The 19587-nt window shown below is 37.5% G+C and overlaps 2 protein-coding genes across 2 annotated transcripts in view; one reads left to right on the forward strand and one right to left on the reverse strand.

The window, feature by feature from the left end:
• Positions 1-293: 293 nt before the first annotated feature.
• LOC126236634 (60S ribosomal protein L8) lies at positions 294-13940 on the reverse strand. Its single transcript, XM_049946081.1, has 5 exons — positions 13808-13940; positions 13511-13655; positions 12716-12857; positions 1094-1312; positions 294-616 (listed from the first exon to the last, which is right to left on the reverse strand). Exons 2-5 carry the CDS (start codon positions 13646-13648, stop codon positions 339-341), a joined length of 777 nt encoding a protein of 258 aa, XP_049802038.1. The 5' UTR covers positions 13649-13655; positions 13808-13940; the 3' UTR covers positions 294-338.
• A 310-nt stretch (positions 13941-14250) lies between these two features.
• LOC126236635 (ATP-dependent RNA helicase DDX3X) overlaps positions 14251-19587 on the forward strand; it is a 187738-nt gene continuing 182401 nt past the window's right edge. Inside the window, exon 1 of the mRNA XM_049946083.1 lies at positions 14251-14482. Within this exon, the coding sequence (XP_049802040.1) occupies positions 14438-14482 (45 nt within the window). The 5' untranslated portion in view covers positions 14251-14437. The remainder of the gene's footprint in view (positions 14483-19587) is intronic.

Below are 19587 nucleotides of genomic sequence, written 5' to 3' on the forward strand. Positions count from 1 at the left end.
ATAGAGAGATATTATTCCTGCCAAATGAGTAACAGCTCAGGGCTATTGCCCAATACTCCTGATTTGTTTGGCATAACAAATGTACATCACATACATGCTTTTCTCCATTTATGAATCAGCCAAATGGTCTATTCTGCATCAGCTGCCCTCAGAGACTCATAGCACCATAGAACTTTGCTATCAGGGGCATGTTTACTTTTCTGCATGCACCCCCCCCCCCCCCCCCACACCAAACAGATCGTTCATAACTGAAAGATATTCATGCACCCTCAACTACAGAAAAAAACAATTAATATCTTTGAATCATTTTATTTGCTTAATTTTTATACAACCAATATTTAATCATCCCCCTTCTTTGTGTCTGTTTTGCCACCACGAATCCTTCCGGTTCTTCTGGCAGCAATAAGACCAATCTTTCTACCAGCACTAGTTCCACGTTTAACTGTTGAAGCTTTTCCAATGTGCTGATGGTTACCACCACCATGAGGATGTTCAACTGGATTCATAGCTACTCCTCTTACTTTAGGCCAGCAATTACGCTTAGCCTTGTATTTATGATATGCACGTCCAGCTTTAAGAATTGGCTTATCAATTCTTCCACCTCCAGCAACAATGCCTGTAAATGGAATAAATAAAAGAATAAACCAATTTATCATGAAACATTTACAATGCTGCTTAAGTCCCCGACAGAGAAAAATTGACAACAGACCCAGGAATGGACATCTCTTACCTCCCAAATCAAGCAGTTGTATAAGCAAAAGAAATATAAAAGAAATTTTACACAACTTTTAGCTACACAGAATGCTTTGAATTACCTTCTAATACTTTGAGATATAAAAAAAAGATGTTAGCCTATTAACTCAGAAAGAGCCTCTAATTACAATCATGATGCTTCAGAATCAGTCATAGAATTCATCATCGTAAACAGGCTAACAGTCACAGTAATACATTTATGAAGAAGAGATTTGCACAAATTTAACTGAATGTCCACATTAATTCAACACATTCAATCCACAGACGAAACTAAGCAACACACACAAGTCTAACTGACCTCTAAAACTGGACCACTACGGTGTTTTACAATAATACCTACCAACCATGGCTCGATTGTTTGAAGGTATAACTTTCTTTGCACCTGATGGCAACTTCACACGAGTTTTCTTAGTGTCTGGATTATGCGCAATTACAGTTGCGTAATTGCCCGACACACGAGCAAGGCGACCACGGTCTCCTGTTTTCTCCTCCAAGTTGCAAACAATTGTCCCTTCTGGCATTGTGCCAACAGGCATCACATTTCCAATTTGCAAGTTTGCTGTAACATACAAAAAAGGTGACAAAACTGTCAAGACTCTACTGAGAGTAAAATACTTCATACGCTGGGGGCAGGGAGGGAGGCAACACACCATTAATTTTCAGTGCAAATGAAATTTACTGCAAACACTACACACTTATTTAAGTTCAGGGACATGTACACAAACACTAGATATTATATCAATGACATTCAGAATAAAAACATTTATTGTACCAGAACAAACACAAATGTTAATATTTTTAACTGGTATTACAAAGAGACCTTCTCAACTTCATGCTTGCCCATTTCAATAGAGGTAACAAGTAAATTTCTTTGGCGTGAGCCACACTCATTCTGCTGAAGGATTCATCACATCGACAGTTTTTCTGCAATAGAAATCTGCCACACAGGTATTGCCACAGATTCGCCAGATGGGTCACACTTTAGTGAAATCTGACCAGCATCCAAGACCGTAGTGAAATATGACATCACTCAACAAAGGAGATAAACAGAGCAGGAAGACAAGTAGAGGGAAGGACCATTATAAAAGATGTTTGGGCCCCAGGTCAAACAGTACTGGCTCATAAAATAGTCAAACCCCCAGGAAAAAGTAGCTGGTGGGTGCAATATACCAATTTAGAAACACGCCAGTATAAAATCATCATTTAACACTAGAACTTCACCTTTATTAGAAATATGTGATTGGAAACAGACTTCATTGTAACTCATTTTAGAATCTCAAACTGACTAATTATTGAAGTATGCACTGTCTCCCACCTTCCAAATGATTTAGTAAGTGAATTACAGTGGGCCCTTCCATTTAATCTGAACTCCAAACCATGGCCCATCTTTTCACTTTTACAAATCAATGCCAGAGGAGAAATTAAGACGTCACTAACAGCTAATAATTTAAGTGCTTGTACACATGATGCAGCAGTCAGAACACTACTACATATAGGTAAGGTTAATAGCACTGCTTTGCTAATTGTCTGCAGCAACATTAGAAGTTGGGTTGCACAATACTGTCATATGATAAGTGTAAATGCTTTCTCAGGTAGAACACACATTACTTATTAATTTGGGGCCTTGCGAAGAAATTTTCTAAGTTACAGCATATACTGGACACACTGTACTACTGTATTTTAGTCATCTGTTCTGTGTAAGTCACGTGCCTTACAACAAAAGCAATTGCACGGGAACACACAATTTCCTTGAAACTCACCTTTGCTGCAATTTGAATGGCTTGTGTGTGAATGAAGTTAATAAAGGAGAAAAAGTCTACATGTTCCAATCTTTCACCTCAACAAAAATTAAATTCCAAATTATTTAGCAATACAGAAGACAACTCACCGAAAGGCAGAAGCACTGTGTTGTTGATAGGTATACAAACAAAAGGAACACAGCTTTGCTAGTATTTGGAATCAACTTCCTTTTTCAAGATTGTATGAAAAAGAGCATGCGCAGTAGTGGGCTAAAGCAAAATTATTTGTTAGAGTATCAGTTCTTACCAGTCAAAACTACAAAAAAAAAAAACTGAAAACTAAAACCATGAAAAATTCCCAGGATTCTAAGAAATCCTGGGTTTCTCCCCGTTTTCTCAGGCATGAAAAAATTTCCGAGTTTTTCCCGGGACATATACACCCTGATAAAACACTATTTGAGGTAGGCACATGAAATAACTTTCATCATACTTTCGGGGTTTGGATGCAGTGAAATAGTTCACATTCCAAACCGCCATTGCAAGAAGTCAGATAGGATATCAAACACTGACATTCATTGACTACTGCCAGGCAACCAAGGACTATTGATTAATTGATAGGGAGATGTGTCATAACTGCTAGCAGGGATGTATGTTTCCTGGAGGATGAGAATTTTCCGAATTCGAAGATAGAGGAACATAAACCACAAATACCTTACGATTGAAACAAAAAGCAGTTTTTTCACATCATCTATACTTCACCAGGGTTGCCACAAGTTTCCCTAAGTGTTTTCCAGACAAGTTTTAGCATTTTTGCCTGGCGCATTTTGAGATCTCAAGGGTAAGTTAAGATGTAAGTTGACTATTTGTCTTTGCAGGTACAGGAAACAATAGTGCAAATGAGGATACATCTATTAAAGCTTGGAAGCAGGTGGCATTTCTTGGCATGAACAAAAATCTTAAGTACTAACATTATCTTTTGTAATGAACTGTTTTTGGATGGAGAAAACAAGCCAAAAGGTATATGTATTTCATTACGACCACTGGTGTTAAAGCACATTTGGTGACTAAAATACACATTTCCTTGGAGATGCAAAACATTTAAAACACCTTCACTGATTTCAGAAATAACCTCAGAAAAAGTAGGCCCCTTGAAAGAAGTGTGTAAGATGAAGGACAATCATGTAAACCAACACTGTAGGTGACCGGCAATATTAGCATACGAAGTGCCAGCGACTGACGATTTACTTCTTCTCGCCTATACTAACATATGAACTACTTTTGAAGTGCCAAAACATACTAAAATAAATAAAATGTCTATAAAACACCACACTGTACAATGTACTCGCAGTAAGACAATCTCAATTCTACATCTACATCCATACTCCGCAATCCACCTGACGGTGTGTGGCGGAGGGTACCGTGAGTACCTCTATCGGTTCCCCCTTCTATTCCAGTCTCATATTGTTCGTGGAAAGAAGGATTGTCGGTATGCTTCTGTGTGGGCTCTAGTCTCTCCGATTTTATCCTCATGGTCTCTTCGCGAGATATACGTAGGAGGGAGCAATATACTGCTTGACTCCTCGGTGAAGGTATGTTCTTGAAACTTTAACAAAAGCCCGTACTGAGCTACTGAGCGTCTCTCCTGCAGAGTCTTCCACTGGAGTTTATCATCTCCGTAACGCTTTCGCGATTACTAAATGATCCTGTAACGAGGCGCGCTGCTCTCCGTTGGATCTTCTCTATCTCTTCTATTAACCCTATCTGGTACGGATCCCACACTGCTGAGCAGTATTCAAGCAGTGGGCGAACAAGCGTACTGTAATTCCTGGAATCTGTTGCCCATGGCCTCTGGCCTGCTGAGGATCACCACAGTCCTGTGGTCCATGAATAAACCATGAAAATCCGCTGCATTACGCTACACACAAACAGACCTGGCCTGCGAGCGGATCAGTGAGACTAGATCTGATGGGCAGGACTTGCACATTAGTGGGAAGCGAATGGCTTCAGATCAGTAGACTTGATCCATTACAGATACCCGCAGAAACGGCTTCCAGTTTACGCGCATTGTGGAAATCAAACCTTGTGGCCAACTATTCACGAGCCACAGGCAGCATGTTGTTGAAATTAGACCACCATGATCAATCCACGCAACATATAATTTTGTTCAAATACTCTGAGAATCAATAATGAGGATAGGTAGCAACTCACTGTAAGTATGATTGCCAAGCTGCAAACAGGCACATAGAAAAATGACAATCACACTGTCCCAACTAAATTTCCAGACAAAGCCTTCGTCAGGAAAGGAGAGCAAATGTGCACAAAATCACTCGGGCACACATGGCCGCTGTCTCAGGCCGCTCTGTTTGGAGAAAATCAGATCTAACAAAACCACTCCTCACACCTCCCTGCCTCTTGGTGGCAAGATGTGATGGAACTGACTGCAAGCTGTGGGAGTGGTAGGAAGGGCAGAAGCAACAAGAATGAGGGAGTAGGGAAGCAGCACACGTACTCCACTGCACCCAACCAGTGACCATGCATGACACCTCAGTAAACAACCATTTCATATACTGACAAAAACGAGATTTTCCCAGTGTTTTTTATTTTTTTCCAAATTTCCCTGATGTGTGTGAAATTCCCTGATTTCCAGAACCTGTGACAACACTGTTCACATACTGAAGAAATTTAATCACAGATAGGGGTAATGAATACTTACGGTGTTGACAGTGATTTATGGTGATCATATTTGATGACAAAAAATAGATCACATAGTTCAACAAAGTGTTACAAGGTCAATCACAAACTCAGTGAAGGGACTGACCATTTTATTTATAACTTGCAAGGAGGACTTCCAAAGACACACAAATGTCAGTAACCTTGGAAGGGATGAATAAAGAAGAGTGGAAAAGCAATTACACAAGAATTCACTCACTATGATACACTGGAAGAGGTACCCCAAAGGGCACACACATCTCCATGCGGAGTGAGTATGAAAGATAAAGCTTGGGGTTGGCATACACCAGAAACATTAAAGGCACATTAAATAGAAGGATGCTTTCAAGTTCAAGGTGGTGATAATCAAGAAACCTCCCCACCAGCAGATAAGCTCAAATTAGATATATTATATATGGCAGCCGAAAGGCACCTTAAGATCAAACATGTTAACACCATCTCTATGGAAACCTCAATGAAGGAAATGTCTTGTCATTCCACCAGAAAATTTTGTAGCTCCTGGAAAAGTATGGAGAACGGAGAAAGCAGTTTATGGACTTACACCTGGCCAGAACTGCAATAAAAAAAATTGATGAGATGATATGTAAACAAACTGACAATATGCTATTATTTGGAAGAGACAAATGTTTTGGAATCACATCAAAAACCTATCAAAGATTTTTTTACGACGAAAGATTTAAGACTGGTGAGCTAATACCTAGCATGGGAATTACAATTATAAAAATGAAAAAATTGGATCTGCCAAGAAAAGTTTGAAACAAATGAAGACACGCCAATGTCAACAACCCTCAAACTCAATTTGGCCTCTGGGGCAGTCTAATCAACTTGCATCAATGTACTTTATCAGGAGGCAATAGGTATTTATACAAAAATGTATTGTGTTGTCTATATCCTTAATAAATATGATCACTGTTTTAAAAGTCACTGGCTGTTAGCATGGGCATCCGCAACAGGGACATGCCCTCGTGCAATCTGCTCATTAAATTCTCAATTTCTAACAACAATTGTCTGTGATTGTTCTAAGTCTTAGATATTACACTGTTTAGCACAACTGGAAATAGCAGTTGGCATGGCTCTTCAATAATGCTTCTAACTGGAAGACAAGAGTCACCTTGGCTCAAAATCTATTCTACCTGCTAATTTGAGGCTGGTTTCACAAGGTATCTCTCTCATCTAATGCAATACTAGTCCTGGGCTACAATTTCCTCAAAAGATATTGCTTTCAAAATGCTTTTTTATAAAGTGAAGGCACGAAAATAATGCAATAAATCTGCTGAGATCAGTAGATAGGAAATTTTGTAAGCATAGTGTTTTTGCCGATTTGTTCTGTTGCCCAACAGGTTACTGACAAACTTACTTTTTTCCCAATGTCAAATTTTTAATTCAGATTGCCACACTTTTGGTATATGACAGACACTACTTGTTTGTAACTTGTTGGCTGCCCCTATTTAATCAGGAAGATATATTTTCCCATCAATGAATAATATAAGTTGTACTTATATTCTTATTAATAGTAGAAAATGATGTATCTAAAAACAAAGATGATGTGACTTACCGAACGAAAGCACTGGCTGGTCGATGGACACACAAACAAACACAAACATACACACAAAATTCTAGCTTTCGCAACAAACGTTTGCTTCGTCAGGAAAGAGGGAAGGAGAGGGAAAGACGAAAGGAAGTGGGTTTTAAGGGAGAGGGTAAGGAGTCATTCCAATCCCGGGAGCGGAAAGACTTACCTTAGGGGGAAAAAAGGACGGGTATACACTCGCACACACACATATCCATCCACACATATACAGACACAAGCAGATATATTTAAATATGTCTGCTTGTGTGTGTGTGTGTGTGTGTGTGTGTGTGTGTGTGTGCGCGCGCGCGCGCATACCCGTCCTTTTCCCCCCCTAAGGTAAGTCTTTCCGCTCCCGGGATTGGAATGACTCCTTACCCTCTCCCTTAAAACCCACTTCCTTTCGTCTTTCCCTCTCCTTCCCTCTTTCCTGACGAAGCAACCGTTTGTTGCGAAAACTAGAATTTTGTGTGTATGTTTGTGTTTGTGTGTCTATCGACCAGCCAGCGCTTTCGTTCGGTAAGTCACATCATGTTTGTTTTTAGATATATTTTTCCCACGTGGAATGTTTCCCTCTATTATATTGATATCATTAATTTGAACCCAACAATTACGTTTGTTATTGTCACTGTTGCATTTCGAAATCTTTTCTGTCATCTTATTTTCTCTTTCTGTTTTTGCCAGTAGTTTCACTTTGTATTCACCTTCTCCTTTTTACCGTAATTTGCTATACAATTTTATCCCGCCTATATATACTCAATAATACGTAACCCACTTCCAAACCATAACAAAAAAATTTTTTTTGCTGCTTTCAACACTACCGCTGCTATAAAATTCACCATTTATAGTTCACAAACAGTTCCTTTCACCTCTTAAACAACCATTTCGGCTAGTTCTAATAACTTTCACTTTATTTCCATTTCTGTTTTTCCCACATCACTGATAATTTTTAGCCGCTTCCCACAGGTTTTAACGTCATTATTTCTTCGTCAGACGATTGTTAGCCTCATTTTCATAATCTGCCACCACAAAACCACTCCTTTTAATATATTACACGCAGTTTTTTCGAAATTTTCCCGAATTTCTCCGTCCTTTAACGTGTTTTGGCGGCAACACAACCACCTAACCTTTGTGCACATCGTTGTCTACCAACCCAAGTCCAACATAGCCCAGCTGTAACCAACACCTTTTCGCCTTTTTTCACACCAGATCTCCAGTTACTTTCCAGTCCACCTTTATCTCTCCCCATATATTTTTATTTTCATTTTCATTTCAGCCTCATGTTACACTTTCCACCTTCTAATACCATGTCACCCTCACAACACCCCCACAACGACCACATTAAGTTTGGTCTTTAAATATGTCTGCTTGTATATATATATAATGTGTGTGTGTGTGTGTGTGTGTGTGTGTGTGTGTGTGCCCGATTATCTTTGTTTTTAGATATATTTTTCCCACGTGGAATGTTTCCCTTTATTATGTAGAAAATGATGTAATTTATGTATATTAATGAAATACGCAGATCACTTAGGTATCAAAGAAATCAAGCCTAAAAACATTTGAGTGATTACCCAGCAATTGTTTGAGGCTCAGTTTTTTTGTGTTTCCTCTCAGATATAGTCCTTAGGGCACAATAAGTCTCAGACTTACGAATCAACAAAGTAAGGAAACTGATGGATTGCTATTCGCTGTAAAGGAAACATGTCTAGTTGCGGGCAGGCATAATGAAAAGACTGTTACACATCTAGCGTTCGGCTGAAGTCTTCTTCAGAAAAGGAGAAGAGAGAGTGCGCGCATGCACAAAGCAAGCAGATCTCAAGCATGACCATTTCCTGCAACTCTGACCAGACCGAGCTGTCGCAGATGATCATCATGTGTGTATGAGGTGTGCTTGCTTATGAATGAATCTGGGTGCGTCTTTATCCTTTTCCTTCGCTTTGGCCAAAAGTTAAATGTGTAACAGTCTTTTCATTATACCTGTCTGCAACTCAATGTGTCATCTTTACAGCAAGTAGAAATCTATCCTTTTCCTTATAATTTCAACTTGCCAGTTTCCACTGTTTAAAATTACTGATCAGCTATACCAAAAATTTTAGAATATTGCTCTGTAACATTAGCCAGATAATTGTTTCGAGAACTCTGTGGCATATTTTTGTAATAATTTATGAGGTTGCGGTTATACAGGAACTTAAGAGTGCAGTTTAAATTTTAAGAATATTCTGTTTTATGATGACATTCTGCACAATAGGGCACATATTCCATTATGCCACACTGAAATTTCACACATTCCACACCATGACATTTATCAAACACTTTTCTCATTGGTTCTGCCATTTTGTCTAATCACCCGCCACATATACTGTGTTCACATATCACTCACACACAGTTACCAACTGCAGCACGCAACACAGAAACCACCAACACCATAAGCACACTTTTACCTGATCAAGTACCCAACAAATGTTTAGCTAAAATTTTAGCAACCCATCAGGATCTTAAGAACTGCTTTTCTTCAACAGATTATACCTTTTGCACTAACATTTTTTGTAATTCCTTGAAACTACTTATTTTCAAATAAACTGTAGTAAAATTAAGGTGGATCAAAATTATGCCTCTTCCTGAGGACAGACAAGTGAACAAAAGTAAAACAATCAAAGCTAAACACAAAGCATCCACAGGTGGCCACAATATTTGCCAGTCCCACTTCAACTGCAAGGTTTTCATATCCTGGCCAAATACAAAATGCCAAATCTGTGTTATCAGCAATAATGCCCCTGGTGTTACAATCCTGCACTGATTTTCACCTGTCTCATGTGGTCATATTTCATTTAAACATCAGCAGCAAAATTGATTGCATTGGGAGAACTGTCTGCTGCGCAGTTTACCACCTGAACAATGTCAAGCGCAGTTATGAGAGACTATTCATTTCACTAAACTTGCAGTAACAAAAGCCAGGAAAAACCAATGAGTTTATTAATGACCAAAGCAGAATTCATAGTGGACACTTTCTTGTCAAAAGTCTGTGGTAATTAAGTACACTCTTGACAACAAAGAATAAGAAGTGTCATCCAAACATTTCAAAACACACATTTGTTTGCTCAAGATAATGTATAAAACATGTCAAGCAATATCTAGAACACAATAAATAGTGCCTTTCGTATTCAATCTTAGTATCTTGTTTCCTTGCTATAAGTCAAATAACATCAAAATTAATTTATCTCTTGACTACAGCAGTATTGTATTACCTTTCTCATGTACAAGAAATGCAATTGTTACACAACAGTATTTCCAGGCTATAAAAACATAACTCACTGGTAATTTCCAAGAATGTTTGCCTATTGAAGCCGCAGGCTCCAAACAATATACAGTAGAGTTCCATTAATCCGAACTAATTGGGACCGGACCTTGTTCAGATTAGCTGGAATTACGGTGATGAATTTCTAGAATGAAGCATACCAAGCAGATAAGTAGGTACACCATGGTAAAAAAATGGGAACACAGGTGTGAACAATGGCTCACTCTCACTCCCTGCCCTTGTCGAGACCTTTGTTGTGTCTGAGGCCAGTGCACTGCCAATTGGCTCGCAACGCGCTTGGTTATGTTAGTTATCGATTGCTGGCATGCGTAACAGTTGTATTCGTTCAGGTTTAGTGGTGTATGTATTTTCGTCACGAGTAAACAGAAATATACAATGTTAACTCAGAGAAAAACGGAATGCTTTGAAGCAGATAGACAATGGTGAGAATGTATCTGTCAACAGCACTGGGTATTGGTAAAGCAACCATTTGTGATTGAAAGAAGACTGAGTGAAACATGAAAATACTTGCACCACATCGTCTGAAAGAAAACACTAAAATTTGGCAGACTCTGAAAACAGTCCCAGTACGATGAAATGGATTAATCTTTTCCTTTGGTTTCACAGGAAAGAGAAAGAGGAACTCTTCTGAATGGAGCACTGGTTCATGAGAAGGCTGTTTACCCGAACACGTTAATGAATGGTGACGAGTCAGTGTGAATATGGGTTGGTTGAACAGGTTCAAAAAACGTCATGGAATCCATAAGCTAACAATTACTGGAGAGAAGCTTTCTTCTCCTCATGATGCAGTGAAGGAATACTTAGGTGAGTTTGAAAAAATGATAAGAGATGTGACTATTAGTGTGCAACAACAGTGCTGGTAATCACAAGGTGCCTTTAATGCTGATTGGCAAATTTGCTTGGCCCAGAGCTTTTAAAAACTGCAACACGAAGTCCCTGCCCGTATATTATCATAACCAGAAAATAACATGGATGGATGTAAGCTGCTCAAAGAATGGTTTCAGGCCCAGTTTGTTCCCTCTGTTCAACAGTTTTCTAAGGAAAATCATTTGTCTCCCCGTGCCATCCTTTTGATTGATAACGCGCCATCTCATCCCAACAGTGAGGAATTATGTGATGGAGAAACTGTGGTGAAGTTTTTGCCGTTTAATGTTACACCACTTCTACATCTGATAGACCAGAGCGTACTGCAAACATTAAAACCGATTTACAGAAAACAATTTTCAAGAATGCTGATCCAAGATGATAGCATTCCTTTAGTGGACTAAACAAAAAAAAAAAAAAAACACCAATGTGAAGGATGTTATTTATTGGGCCACTGAGGCATGGCAGAATATTTAAGAAAATACTCTGAGAAAACCGTGGACATCTCTTCAATTCCAGGCCAACCTGGTTGAAAATGAAGAGGAAAATCTACTACAAATGATACAGACAATCCCTTGATGTGACGAAACTAGTGAAGGAGATGTAGATGAGTGGATGGCACATGATGGGGCATTTGTGGAGAACCTTACTGAAACCGATTTAGTTGCCGCTGTGACAAGACCAGGAAGAAGTGGACTGCTGTGACGGAAGTGACAATGAGGCCACACAGTGACGCAGCAGAAGCCCTTTACCTTGCACTACGTTATTTGGAGCAACAGCCCACTGTTACACGTGCTGATTTGCTGTTTACGAGACGATGGAGCAGCTATGCGTCATAACAGACTGCCTTCATTACGGGGAGGGAGGGGGGGGGGGGGAAGATTTTGTCATCTAGAAAGTACGTATAAAATGTCCGCCTTATTTTAGTAAGTTTGACAGCTTTTCTTTCACTGTTATGCATTGTTTAAACCTAATGATTTCTTGCCAATTTTTCTAATACATGTTTACTGTGCTATGAAAATTTAAATAGTGTGTATGTACAGCAGTTTACAGCACGATTTTCCACTTACACTAACATTTTTCATGTTCGGATTAACCGAATGTTCGTATTAGCAGGATTCTGCTGTATATCAAACGTGTGATTCTAAATCGATCACGCAATTATGGTGGCAGGTGACAAAAGAAGAGCATTACAAAAATAGTAATAATCATAAAGGAGACTACCTACCTCACTCGTCATAGACATTGTCGAGAAATTCCATTTGATGCGTATGCTACAGCAAGCATTCCCTTTTTGCCGTAACCTGGGTAGACTGCCAGTGTCACACAAAAATATGAGTAGTGTGTCACATTTCTGACAAAAATTCAAACAATTTTCTACATTGCATAAACATAGGATTAGATTCTTCACGAGGCAATCTGCCGAAGAAACATCTACTATACCAGACATCCCACTCACTACCAACAAATCGTTTGTGTTTTTCCTAGCAACTCACAATTTATCATACTGCCCAGCGTGATCGATTTAGAATCGCATGTTCAATATATATTGTTTGTAGCCTGCGGCTTCGATAGGGAAACATTCTTGGAAATTACCAAAGTCCAATTGTTACACAACAGTATTTCCAGGTTAAAAAATGTTATTCATTAATGAACACACTACAAACAAATTCATGAAACAAAGTTCTGACACTGAACAGATAATTGGCTCATTGCAAGTAAAGTTACTAAAAAGGGTTATACCTTTCTTTCCACAGTACAGGAACTGACCCGTGTACATGCCTTCTGGCGCAATAAAGAGTTCTTTACGTGTCTTGAATCTGTATGGATCCCTGAAGTGAACAACTGCAAGTGGAGCCCCACGTCCTGGATCATGTATGATATCCTGAAAGCAATTTGTCATCATCAGACAAAGCAATTTGTCATCAGACAGCACAAAGAAATTCGAATATATAATTAAAATTCTAAATATATAACCACTTAACAGGGAGTTTAGCATATGTGTTGTTATATACTATCAAATGAGAGCTTCATTTGTTGGGCTTCACCTATCCATAGAACAACACTTATAAGCTAAGTATATGGTCTTATTGCATACCCATGAGAAGCACGTCTTAATTACGCTGCTGAAGACATTTACCTAAATAGTCATAAAGGATACAGTTGTCATTTTCTTGACCATACACTATGGAACTCACAACAAAAGAAATTCATGACTAGTATGTCATTCCAGGCAGTTACTTTTACACACCACTTACTTACCGACAGGAGAAACAAAAATGTCACCCTTTTGCTAGAAGCTAAACCGCAAATAGTAAAATAATACAGGGACGTTAATAATGGAATTGATATAAGTCAATACAAACCAAGACATTAATACACAATCAAGAACTGTGGTACAGTAATTACAGTGCCGTCACACCACGTATAGATCAAATTCAAACATTCCTAATGCCCGACGTAGATTGACGTAACATTAAGAACGAAATGTGTTATACATTTACGAACTATGCATGAAAGGTAAACGCTGATTTTTACCTTAACAACTCCTTTAATATAACCATGGCGTTCAGCAAAGTCTAAGGCTCGAAGTCTTGGCGCCCCTTTCCTGTGTTTCGTGTGGGAACGAAACACACTGCCAGCACCCTTCCGCTGAGCTCGTATTACACGTCCCATTTCTAACCTGCAATTAAGTTAGACATGTTAGCGAAAAATCTCTGTTGATATGCAATTTAGTTCACTCAACTTAATAATCACAAATAAATAATACGAAAATACGAGAATAGCAACAGAATATCTCGATTGAACGAGATTTCCATCACACATTAAAATTACCAGCTTTCGAACCAACTCGTACACTCCTGAAGACCCACACGGAAGCAGCAGGAAATTGAGTTCGACGACTCTCGCAAGTCGATATATCGCTGTACAAGAGGTCGACGAAACTACTCGAACGGTAATCTGCTTCTTTGCTAATCAGATTACAATAACAGAATTCTTACGTGATCTAAAGAATTTGACCTAAATAAAAAATATGAGACTGAAATAAATAGGAATTAAAATATGTCAATGGAAAATTTGGGAAGGAAAAAGTGACGTCAGAGGTAGCATGTATTGTATGAGCAGTAGATGTGATACCGCCATTAGTAGTCTTCTAAGCTTTAGCATTTCACGTCTACGTACACCAGCGATACACTTATGTTTTGTTTTGTAATTACTGTTGAGTTATTCACTTAGACTTGTTTTAATCATAGAACAACAAACTGATTTCGGTTGTGTCTTGAGTTCTGAAATTCCAGTAGAACTTTCGTAGCCAATAGTTTTCTGACGTCGGTCACTCAGCTTTAGATCGATTAGAAGTTCTAAAATTTCGAACATCAACGTCAATATCCTTTGTGTGAGAACTACGTGAAAAGACAACGCTTGCAAGGGGTGTTTTAAACAAAAGTCTTGCTTTGAAGTAATATGAGTAATGTACCCAATCAAAATGGATCAGGTCTAGAGCAGCAGGTAAAGTTCTCAACATATGTTCTGAATTTTTTAGTTGCCTTGTTATGATATTAGGGCGAGTGGCAGACTAATGGAGATAACGCAAGCTGAAAGTGACGTTTGATGAAAGTTAGGTGGCTGCTCTGCACCTTTCATTAAACAGCCCTAAGTTTATTTGATAATCATTAACCTTTGTTATAAGAAACTTAATATGGGGGCTAATTTTTGACGTGAATGATGTTCTGTCTTTATGTGTCTATAATGGCGGCCGAAGTACTTTCTACGTGCTCGTAATTATGTGTAACCGAATTACCGTTACTCATGTTATGCTGCGTTATTTTGTAGACTTATTGTGTTGTGGAATTGTGTGTGGTTGTTGCTCTCTTCAGATGTAATCGTTTAAAAATAATTCTCCAAAACACCTTGCATTACGGCCAGCTGATGTTGATAGTGACAGAAACAGATTTGTCAGCAAAACAGCTGGTTTTTGATAAGTTTTTGAGTAGTGACCCGAATTTGTTGTATTTATCGCTGCACTATTGTCGACGTCACTTTCAGTGTTACTCTCCTTCATTTACTGAATTGTCAGCTGTTTCAAGCTTGTAAGATTTCCTAAAGACTGAAAGATACGTGAGCAAAAATTTAGTCTAGGGTGGGAGCAAAATGCCAAGAGTCCACTTGGGCAGGTATCTGTTGGCAAATGGAGAAATATTATGTATATTTAGGTTTCCACATGCTGTATTGAGGTCACCGAATTTCAGTAAATCTTTAGTATAGTATTCATATTTACAAATGATAGGAAAAAAACTTCCATCTGGCAAAGGTTGTATACATGTAGATAAAAAGTACAGTATGTTGATAATAAGTCATGCTTGACCTTTTCTCTCCATATATGTTCATTTCATTAGTTCTTAAGGAAATTATGATTAAGAGCTGCAAAATTGTCATGGCATGATTTTGCTATAAGTTTATTCATATAAGTTTCGTTTAAGTTTCAAATTTTGTATGTAATAAGGTGTATGTCTAACACATTTGTTCTGTAATTGGGACAGTCTGCGTAGGTCTTTCCAAGTAAAATTCCTATTGTACATTTTTACAATAAAGTTATTATTTTTTTTAATGTGACTGTCGGCAATTTCTTGTAAGTTAAACTGGTCACTGGATATTACAGGATTCAGTTTTTACTGTACTGAAGCATGATATGTGGTAGGTCGTAGGACAAGTTTAAAGTTTTGCCAGAAATGTCCTTGCTTTGTGCAGGTAACGCTGAAGTGTCCGTGCCACACTGTTGCCACATTATTTGTATATGTGCATTATATGTGGGTCATTGTTCAGGTGATCCAGTCCAGAAGATACATAGAGCTTTTTTAATTTTGTTGAAATTTGTAGGGAATGCACGTAAGGATCATATACAAAATTCTTCAAAGTTTGTGCTCCAATTAGGGCTTTACATAAGGCCACTTTCTCGTTGAAAACTGGAAATGCATGAAAAATCTTAAAAGTTCAAATCATTCTTTCTGATTTAGTAAGTCTACAGTCTTTCAACTTGCCATTTTGACAACAATTTGTTCAGAATATAGAAATAACAAATGATTTGAAAGTAGTGTCCAAAGCACATTTCTTTTCGTACTTGCAGAAAAATTCACGTTTTATACATGATTGGAAAAGGAGCAGGTAGTGAGTAAAAGGCACTGGAAATGTAACCATTTGTAAATATATTTTGTCCACCTGTCCAAAAATTAGTGTATTATAAAATTTCTTGCAAAAGTATTCGCTGTGTTACCAGTCTGACATTACCAAAAGTATTAGCAGTGCCTTTTTTTCTGTAGTTGCGACCACTGAAAAGAGTACACTTTCGGTTTGTCAGAAACACCTATTTTCATTTTGGTTTCGTGCCTGTTAACCGTTGCAATATAAACACATTTTCAGTAACACACATAATCAGTGTGGGGGAATGCACTTTATGACCACTACATAAAATTTCTATATTGTTGATTTTTGTTTACTTTCATTGAAAACATACCTTTTAAGATGATGATGTACAAGTAGGATACTGAACCTGAAAATGTTGAATGGGGCATTCAGTGTGGAAAGTGACATCTACTACTTAGACTTTAATTTGTGGGTTAAGTTAAAAAAAAAACTGTGTACTTGGTTGGAGGATTCATTGAAATTTTTTTTCAGAATTTTAAAATATAAAATAAGACTAAATTTTCAAAAGGAGGCCATAAAATGGTGCCCACTTGATATTGCTGGGGTAATGAGACTGACTTTCACTACCTCAATTACACTAAAAAAAATTTTTATTAAGCTAAACTGGGAAAAAGAAATTAAAATTATTATAGAAACTGGCTAGAAGACTTTACTGAAAATGATTAAATATTTAAAAAATTTAAATATGAAGTACACGGCTGGATTGCAGTCTTTAAAATAGGAGTGCATAAACTTGGAGTGCACAATTAACACAGTGCGAGAACTGAATTTCTCTCTTCTGAACACTGTCCATTGCTGTTTTCGAGAAGTTGCCTCTACAGCATGTGTGCATAGCAGTTTGATTGCCAGCACCCAGCATTTTTCCCCTGCTCTGTGGTTGCCACACATGCTGAGATTCCTGCAATGTTTTTTTATATCTCGAATCCTGCTAAAAATATTGCGCATGTGGCTGTAGCATATAACATTCCACTTTGGAGGCAGTTTACGTTATATTGAGTATTTCTGTTTCGTACGTGATACAAATCTCTCTCAAATTTTTTGGTAGTAAGATCGTGTGTTTCTGAACTTCTGTCTGAGCAGTTTTTCCTGCCTGGACAAGTTCCTTGTGTTTACTAGAAGCTTCTTTCCATGTTTTCTCTTTGGATGTACCAGTATTCCTTTTTCCATTTGCTTCTTTTCTGCTTTTAGCGCTTTTTTCCTCAAATACCAATTTCTTCCATAGAATTGTTAATGAGCAAACCATGAGAAATTAAATTCAGAATGCTAGGTTTTCTTGATTTTGTGTGTTCCTCTTTTGCTTTCACATTTTGATCAGCTGGTTGTAATGTAAACAATTAAAACATTCTTATTTTGCATAGGGTCGCCCCAGTTCACTAGGGTTTGGCTCACTAATTCTTGCAGTTGAGTTATTCCGTACCAAGTGGTCCAGGAAAAAATAATTGGTTGCCTGACCATCCCAGAAAATTTGATATTTTGCATTTTCAAGCATCTGCAGTTTTTTAAGTTATTCAGTGATCGGTTGCTCTTGGACTTTCAAATATAAATAATTTAGTTCAGCACACTGTTGACATCATCACCTAGATGAGTGTGTTCTGTAATATATTTTTAATAGCTCAAATTCATTGGTTGCAAGTTTTAAAAAAATTAGAAAAGTAGTTTTCGAGAGGAGTGATTTCTCAGCCTTAGTATTTTGTGCTATCACCCTGATATAGTGTGTCAGTGATGAGAAGCTTACTGTTTAAAAAAGACATGAATTAAAAATTATTAATTTTTTCACATGCAATATCTTGAGGGGTCAGATAAAAATTTGAAAATTACACACTTAGTGGGCCATTGTGATATCAAACTTCATTATGAATTTCAATGTTGAGATTCAGTTGACAGTGGCGGGGGGATGTTTCGATATTATGTATTTTAAAAACAAAGATATCTAGGCTAATGGAATAACATATATTTGTTATATAATTGGAAACAATTCAGATTAAAGTGAACAGTGATTGTTTGTTGAGTAAGTCCATTTTGAAAGTTTTAGCAGACAGCATCTGCAACTCTGTGCAGGCTTGCAGACGAGTCTGTATAAGGCTATGTGTTGTCTTCCATGAACATCTGTCCACTTGTACTCTCTTAACTATGAGTTCTTGAAGTATGCATTTGAAAAATGGAGGTTCATTGTTCTATTGTTCTTATTACCGAAGCTTGTCAGTGTGTTGTGGAGTCTTTCCAAAAGACATTACTTTAATTGAAGATTACAGTGAAGAACAAAGTGTTTTTACTTGAAAGAGTTGACTTAGATGTTAAATCAACTTGTAAGTACTATTGAAATTAAATACTTGAAAAGTATTTCATCATGTTTTTGTTCAGTCTTGCTTTGACCCTTTTAAGGCATATAAGCCTGTAATAGAAGGTCTGAGAAAAATAATGTTAGATTGTTATTCTAAAAATAAAAGAAGTGTTATAAGTATAATACCAGGAAAATCACTGTGTCCAACATGTTATTTAACATATTTGTTATAAAAATAGGAAAGGATATTGATAAATTTTAAAGTAGGCCTAAAGAATTTTGTGGCTTGTCAGAAACTACAAAAAAAAAGGTAGATTCTGCTTGTGAAATCCAAGGTGTATCATCTGGTAGTAAAATTACAAAACAGAGTGAACAATAAAGACCTTTTGTCTTGAATGCAAAAATTGAGAAAGTGACAGTTAGTCAAAGAATTGGAAATTTCAGTTCGAAAGAAAATTTGTACTAAACCAGATGGAAGTTCTAAAAATTCACCAACTGAATATGATGATTGATAGAAAAGCTAAAAACGAAATGACATATTTCAAACAGAGCATAAAATTAAGATCATCTTTTTTAATGCCAAATTCTTTGAGTTGAGCAAATGTTAGTGGTGAATTTAATGTGTCAAAATGCCGGTTAATTTAACAATGTGTTCAGTAAAAGAATGGGGAATTTTATGTGCATTACACAAGAAAAAATGCATTTAATTGAATAGGCAAAAACATGATTGAAGGTAAATTAATGAAGGACAGAGTTAACTTCTTGGCAATTGCTGAATGCAATGCACCTGATACTGAACTTCAGTAGTGTGAAAAAACTTGTCCCACTGACACTTCAAAGTAGCTATAGTGGCTTTTGTTAACAATGGACAATGTTGCATTGCCGAAGTTGATAATATTGATGGACAAAACCAAGATGTTGATGTTGCATTTTACCACCCATGAGAACCAAGGTCCTCATTTAAAAAAAAAGAGGTGTATGTAGTTTGGGTTCCAGTTAAGAATGTGCTGAGGAAGCTGTCTTCCCTGGAATTTAAAACTATGACTGTGCGAGATTTAAACTGGCCAAACTGAGCGAAGAAATTTCTCAGGTAGTCAGTAAACAAAGTAGAGAAAACAGATAAGATGAGAAC

The sequence above is a fragment of the Schistocerca nitens genome, chromosome 2 (assembly GCF_023898315.1).
Source record: "Schistocerca nitens isolate TAMUIC-IGC-003100 chromosome 2, iqSchNite1.1, whole genome shotgun sequence".
Lineage (NCBI taxonomy): Eukaryota > Metazoa > Arthropoda > Insecta > Orthoptera > Acrididae > Schistocerca > Schistocerca nitens.